Source organism: Chaetura pelagica, unplaced genomic scaffold (genome assembly GCF_000747805.2).
Source record: "Chaetura pelagica isolate M959 unplaced genomic scaffold, ChaPel_1.0 scaffold430, whole genome shotgun sequence".
In the NCBI taxonomy this organism is placed as follows: domain Eukaryota; kingdom Metazoa; phylum Chordata; class Aves; order Apodiformes; family Apodidae; genus Chaetura; species Chaetura pelagica.
This window is the reverse complement of record NW_009952159.1, coordinates 548,248-555,868: the sequence shown is the minus strand read 5'-3', so window position 1 is coordinate 555,868 and position 7,621 is coordinate 548,248. Positions and strand designations below refer to the sequence as shown.

General features: G+C 43.1%; 1 protein-coding gene across 1 annotated transcript in view; it reads left to right on the top strand.

The window, feature by feature from the left end:
• UVRAG (UV radiation resistance associated) overlaps positions 1-7,621 on the top strand; it is a 99,973-nt gene that overhangs the window by 23,037 nt on the left and 69,315 nt on the right. Inside the window, exon 5 of the mRNA XM_010007185.1 lies at positions 1,508-1,593. Within this exon, the coding sequence (XP_010005487.1) occupies positions 1,508-1,593 (86 nt within the window). The remainder of the gene's footprint in view (positions 1-1,507; positions 1,594-7,621) is intronic.

The window sequence follows — 7,621 nt, the reverse complement described above, 5'->3', positions numbered from 1 at the left end:
CCTGAATATATTTGTATATAATTGTATATATTTTCTTGTATCATTCATTAGTGTTTAATTAAAGCTGTGTAGTTTAGTTTTCAATCCAGCCAAGTCTCTCTCTTTTTCTCTCTCTCCTTCCCTACCTGGGTTGGGGGGAGGGGGAGGGGATCGAGAGCGTTGTTGTCGGACCTGAGTCAAACGGTGACACATGAGCTGTCTGGCACTGCTGCCAGGTGGTTTGACCTACTTAGAATTTGCTTTATCATATGCAGAAACAGTTCTGACTTTGTGGCATTTCTAGGTATTTGTGTGACTGGCTGATAAGGAAGAGCTCAGTATCTGACCTTTGCAGCAGGAAGAATTGCTCTTTGCCTGTTACTGCTTTGATGCCTCTTGGGCAGTGCACTTTTTAAGCTCTTAGGGATGACAGAAGTTGTTGAGGGTTTTTTGTAACTTCAGCAACGTATTCACGTAATTCAAAGCAAAGATTATTTTGATCTTTTAAAGATCTTACAGTGTGGATAAAGAATAGAGCTTTATCTCATGGTCTTGGACAACCCTGGCACGTTATTGCATAGACCCTCAGATCTGAAGCTGAAGACTGGCAGTCCTGTCAATTGCATCCTTCATTGTTTCTGTGCATAAAACCAGCTATGGATTACAAATCTCAAGAAAACACGCTGCATGTCTAGAACACAGGTAGTGATAATTAACATATTTATAGGTAGGTGCTGTTGCAGGCCAGACTTGACCTCGGTATTACTGCTGCTGTGTATTGTTTCTAGCAGCTACTTGGCCTGCATCAGGAATGGTGTGACCAGCAGGACCAGGGAGGTGATCCTGCCCCTCTACTCAGCATTGGGTGAGGCTGCACCTCCTGCACTGGGTGCAGTTTTAGGCACCACAGGATAGGAAGGACATGAAGGTGCTGGAGAGGGTGCAGAGAAGGGCAACGAGGCTGATAAAGAGTCTGGAGAACAGGTCTGATGAGCAGAGGCTGAGGGAGCTGGGGCTCTTCAGCCTGGAGAAGAGGAGGCTGAGGGGAGACCTCATTGCTCTTTACAACTATCTGAAAGAAGGTTGTGGTGAGATGGGTTTTGGCCTCTTCTACGCAGTGACCAGCGATGGAAAAAGAGGAAATAGGGTCAAGTTGCACCAGAGGAGGTTCAGGTTGGATAATAGGAAAAATGCCTTCACAGAAAAAGTGGTGAGGTCTTGGAACAGGCTGCCCAGGGAGGTGGTGGAGGCACCATCCCTGGAGGTGTTAAAAAAATGGGTGGATGTGGTGTTTTGGGAGATGGTTTAGTGGTTGGGGGTCATAGAGTGGATGGTTGGACTTGATGGTCTTGAAGGCCTTTTCCAACCTTGATGATGATTCTATGATTCTGCTGTACTTCAACTGTATGAAGACAGATTTAAAATACATGAAATGCAAGATCATTTTTTCTCCTACCAAAAGTGTATGCATTTAGTCAAGATGGGAGTATTTTTTATTCTTAAATTAACGTTTTTTCTTTGTTTTAAGGATCACTCAGGTACCCTGAAGAACAGTCTTCTCCAGGTGGATCAAAACTGTGTTCGTAACTCTTACGATGTCTTCTCTTTGCTTAGGTAAGGTTTTTGAGAATATTCTGTGTAGCTGTTGTAGCTTCTTTAGCCTTTATGGAAAAAGTCTTTCCAAATACAAACCCAAAACCTTCTGAAATGCACAAAGGAGATGTCTGGGTAGTGCTGATTTATGTGTGGTAGGAAGGAGATGGGCCTTGATGTATGTTCTTTGATGGTCTCTAGGCTTCTGCCATGGGGATGCACGAGCACTCTGAACTAGAGCTGGCTCTGGAGCTACCCATGGACTTGCCTCCTGAACGTTGAAATCACAAGCTTTGTTGGAAAGGTGGAAAGCCCCTACTCTGTTCCCTTCAGCAAAAATAAAATGGATTTAAATAAATTAGAACAATGGGGAAAAAAATCAACACGCCCAAACTTAAACTGTTAAAATGATTCTGTGGTTGGAACAAAAAGTGTGTCTGTGGGGGATTTTTGAGTTTGATTTTTTAAAAATGTTGAACCACTGAATTGAATTTACCTCTTGCATAAGGTTCCTTTGTAATCCAGAAAGAGGAACAGCACAGGCAGGACCCAGCTACTCCAGCACGTGTGGTGTAGGGGAGATGTAACTGCACTCTTGGGTGGTTACTTAGGTGTCTCTGGTAGTGAAAAAAACCAAAATACTAGTATAAAGGTAAACAAGAAGCCTTTTCCAGGTCTACTTTTCTTGTATCAACAGAAAAATGTTTGCTGTGGGGAAATATAACAGAGGTTTTGAACACTGCCAGTAGGTTTTGAGGAATTTGTATTTAAAAGACATTTTACAAGCCAGGTTGGTCACTTCAGTTCTGCAGTAATGGCAATAGATGTGCTACAAAGGAAACCCTTGAAAAAGAAATGTTTAAGATGCTTTCAAAAGCCTTTGGAAAAATGCATTGTTCTTTTTTTTTAATCAGTTATAAAAGTTGAAGCCATTTGATAGTGTCAACAGTAGGTGTCACTGTTGTCTGTGTGAAGCTGCAGCTCCGTGTTCTGCAGTGAAGGAAGTGGTTGGAAAAATTAACTCTAGGTTGCTTATTCAGAAGTCTTTCTTTTATAAGCTCCCTTTAAAACTTAAAGTGTGCTTTTTCTTGATTCTGTAAAGCATATTTAGACTAAAGGCTGCCTTCTAAATGTCTATATTCTGTATTTTTAGTGAAAAAATAACCAAGGGGCCTGTAAGGAAGTTCTGGTTATATTCCAGCACAGTCCATTAGAAGAGAACTCTTCTACTACCTGATATTAAGTCTTTGTTAAACAGAAGAAAACATGTGTTGCTCATCCTGATTGCTTTGTTCATGCATATTTTTTGTTTCCATTTGATTTGTACTTCTCTGTAGTTTGATGCACACTCCAGAAAAAACACTCACTATTGTACCAGCTGGTCATGAACCTGACTGACTGGAGCCCCTGTCTAATCTGACCTGTGGTCCTTCTTCTGAAAGTGTCTGACTTATCATCAAGCTGACAAGAAATGAGAATGTCAGCTTTGCTAAAGCTCTGCTTGCTAAATACTCACCAGTGCTGCTTTGAAACCTGATTACTGGAGCCATGTGCTTTACTCAGTCTTAGGAAGGTGAGAGTCCAGACAGTCTCTCTTACAGTTTCTGGGCATGCTGTTGGGTGTAGCTTTTGGTCAGCTCTGCCTCTGGTGCCTTTCTTTCCTTCTTGCTTTGTCCTAAAACAAACAGGTTTTTCCAGTCCTCAGCACTAGGCTTGCTGCTGATTATAATGCTGTGGATTCTACACACCCTATCAAGGACTATATGATATTGCATTGTCTAGTTCCAGCAAAAGTCAGAAGTTATAATTTGTGATCATACCTAGGTGTATTTTTGTCTTTTTCCTTCCTAGCTGTAAAAGTTCTTTGGGAACTGAGGCCAAGTCCTCCATGTAGCCCTGAATCTGTTCTGTGTTCCCTCTGACATTCACTCTGTTTTTTACAGGTACACTTTCTCTGATGCTTCTTACCTTTGAAATCTGGCTCAAAAGGCTGGTGGTAGCATTTATTTCTTTCAAAATAATGGCTCTTCTGGTCAGATGTTCTCTTTCTCCTACCAACCAGTCAGGTTTGCCATCTCCTCCTGCAGTCTGGGCTTCAGTAACTAGTCCATGAACTCTTTCCAAAGATAGTTTTCGGAGAGTATGTTGCACTTATAACCAGATGAGAGAGATGGGCATAATTTGATTTCTGATTCATCTGACAGGCCATGTACTTTGTAAGGAAATGAGTTGGTGTCTGCCTGCTTCTGTCCAATGGCTATAAAGAGAATAGGGAGGTGTCTACACAATAAAGGTTTGCATCTGGTCACATAAATCCCCCATTCTGAAGACTTTCTCAAGATAAAATACTTATCTGTAGTAAAAATTCACGAGCTGCACATGTGGTTTCTTAATGTTTTCATGAGATGTGAATATGAAGAACAGCTTGTACTGACTTTGTTTAAACTTCTCAGAAATGGAATCAAGTCCTGGTGATGCTGGTATCTGCATCTGAGTTATTCTGATGGTGCTATGCTGAAGGTAATGACACAGCCAATGTGGTCATCTCTACAATGAAGATCAATTCAGAGAGAAGGTTCTAGCTCAACCCTTAGAGTCACAGAATCCTAGAATGCCAGGTTGGAAGAGACCTCAAGGATCATCTGGTCCAACCTTTCTAGGTACTACTCTAGTACCAGTACAGGTTGGGGGCTGACCTGCTGGAGAGCAGCTCAGGGGAAAGGAAACTGGGGGTCCTGGTGGGCAGGAGGATGAGCATGACCAGCAATGTGCCCTTGTGGCCAAGAAGGCCAATGGCATCTGGGGTGGGTTAGAAAGGGGGTGGTTAGTAGGTCAGAGAGGTTCTCCTCCCCCTCTGTTCTGCCTTGGTGAGGCCACATCTGGAATGTTGTGTCCAGTTCTTGGCCCCTCAGTTCAGGAAGGACAGGGAACTGCTTGAGAGAGTCCAGGGCAGAGCCACAGAGATGCTGCAGGGAGGGGAACATCTCCCTGCTGAGGAAAGGCTGAGGGAGCTGGGTCTGTTGGGCTTGGAGAAGAGGAGACTGAGGGGCCACCTCATCCCTGGTTACAAACACGTTCAGGGCAGTGTCAGGAGGAGGGAGCCCAGAGCCCTGGGCCAGGCTACCCAGAGAGGCTGTGGAGTCTCCTTCTCTGTAGACATTCCAACCCCCCTGGCCACGTTCCTGTGTGATGTGCTCTGGGTGACCCTGCTTTGGCAGGGAGTTGGGCTGGATGGTCTTTCCAGGTCCCTTCCAACCCTTCAGTTTCTGTGATAGGAGGTGGCTCAGCACCCTGTCAAACTGAGACTTTACACTGCCCAATGTGGGGGATTCTGCCACTTCCATTGGGAGACTGTTCCAAAGTTGGGCTGTCCTCATGGGGAAAAATTGACCTCTTGTCTCCAGCGGGAATCTCCCCAGGAGCAACTTGTACCCATGACCCCTTTTCCACGGGACTCCTTGTAAACAGAGACTCTGCATCTTCCTGGCAGCCACCCTTTAAGGACTGGAACATGGTGATAAGGTCACCCTGAAGCCTTCTCTTCTCCAGACTGAACAAACTCAGTGTTCTCAGCCTCTCCTCATCTGGCAGGTCCTCCAGTCCTCTGATCATTCTTGTTGCCCTTCTCTGCACCCTCTCCAGCCTGTCCCATCCTTTTTGTAGAGCAGGGCCCAAAACTGAAGGCAATACTCCAGGTGTGGTCTGACCAGCACCCAGTAGAGCAGAATGATGACTTCTTGCTCTCTCGTGGTTATGCCCTTGGTGATGCAGCCCAGCACCCTGGTGGTTTCTTTGCCCTGCAGCTCATGTGCACTCATGGTGAGCCTGTTCTCCACCAAGATCCACAGGGCTGCTCTCCAGCCAGTTGTCTGGCAAAAGGTGATAGTAAATAGTTCCTCCTCCAACTGGCAGCTGGTCACAAGTGGGGTCCCCCAGGGTTCCTTGTTGGGCCCAATGCTGTTTAACATCTTCCTAAGTGACCAGGAAGAACTGCAAATCAAGGTCTTCTATCAGTGGTCCCCATCTGCTGTCAAAACTGCTGTTTGGGGAAGAAATTATTTCATTTTTTCACTTTTCAGAAGAGGTGAATAGCTAAAATTTATGAAGCTTGTGAATAGGCCTTAACGAGAAGCACGTACTTGGCTCTAATTATGCTGATTAAAAAAAAATAATTAATTGGAAATGCCAGAGTGTGTGAACATTAGAAACATTTTTGAATGTTGGATTAAAATAGTGCCTGTGTGCTCAGATGCTTAATTACATGGATTTACAAGTTGATTAAGCAGGAGGAAAAGTTTAAGTACCCAGACTTTACACTAGGAAGTGCCCAGCACCTCTGGAGCTTGTGAACCTTCTTGTTTTGGGGGAGGGACAAGATCCTCAGGCAAATAGAGTGGTGCTAAGAAGTTATTCCTGCCATATGGAAGTGACGAATGTGTTTCCAACTACTTCTTTTCAAAAAGGCTAACTAGCAAAAATTAAACACCCCAACTGGAAAGGTAAAATGTTGAGGTTTTTTTGTCCCTTGGCCATATTGTCAGGTTTCCTGAAAGGAGGTCACTTCAAGGCTTTCTAAATATTATGTAGGTGGTAGTAATAGGTTATATAGTAACACATTTCACCTTTCACATAACACTCAGGATGGGCCAAATACATCTGAGATCATGTTCTGGACATGTCTCCATAATCAAGCTCTCAGCATGTTTGCAGCACTAATGGGAATAGATTTATATTTAGTGTTCTTCTACTTTTCTATCCTTTCTTTCCTTTAAACTTTGAAAAATAGACCTTTCCAGTATCGAGTGGTGTTGGGAAGGTGGAATACACTGGTAGTCATCAAAGGAAGGGCTTAAAATCCTAAATGTTAAAATTTTATTTCAGTTCCTAAATACAAAAAGTAGTATCTTGTCTTTTACTGCAGCTTTTCATGGTATCCTGACATTTAAGGCACTTGGGCTGCCAGTATGTGGGTGCCTGAAATCCTCCCACATTCTGCCTGGAGCCAAAAAGTTCTCTGAGAATTAGTGAAACCCCCTTTGAAGTTTTGCTTATTATATTTTTATCTTTCTTTATGGTTTTATCATTCCTTCATCAGATAGGATGGCATCTTTTGTGTTGTTTGTGTAAAAATACTGGGTTTTTATCAACAACTAATCTGGTATGGGTACAACTTGAGTGCTAGAGATGAGAAAAAGACCAGCTCCAGGCAACTGCTGTAATATTGCTAATATAAAACGTGGCTGAAGTCGATTTAAATAGTATTTGTAGGTGTTAAAGGGCTTCCTCTGCTGCTGCCACATGTTCATCTGATCTAGTGGGTTAAATCTTGAAAACTAGAGCAACTCCTGAGACTCCACAGGCTGTGCTTTCATTAAACACAACAAGTGCTGGTGGCTGATAAGCAAATAAATCTGTCTGCAGTGCCCTGGATAGGTAAACATAAGTTTTCAAACCAGGTCATAACACTAAGTGAACAATTTCCCTGTATTTCACACCACAGCAGTGATGGTGCAGGTTCAGTGACTTTACATGGCCCAAGACTGACAGTGACAAGACTGCTCTGAGGAGAACCAGAGCTCAACTTCTTAATTAGCAACTAATTGCTGCTTTATAGGTTAGGGCCCTGAAGAAACCTGCAGTGCACTGTTGAACATGGGGCACGTTGATACATGACAAGTAAAAACAGAAGTTACTAGTCATTGTTTTGAGTACCTTAAGTATGGCAGTTGTCTTGAGATGTCATGAGTCTGTCATGGGCTGGGGCATGTTTTGCAGCCTTGTTTTGGGCTTTGCCATTTGTAATATAACTGTTCATTGAAAAAAAGAGAGCATTTCTTGGCACTGGAGAGATATTATTTAAGAATACAAATGTAGATAATGTTTGTCTGTAGTCTGAAGCTTTGAGATGTTGATAAAATTCATTCTCTTAAATGACCAAGACTAAATAATGGGAACACAAAATAAAATCAGCTTTTTTACCTGTCTTAGGAAAAAGGCATTGAAACGAATACATTCCTTGTGTTTAAATCATTCCAGTTTTCTTAGCAGT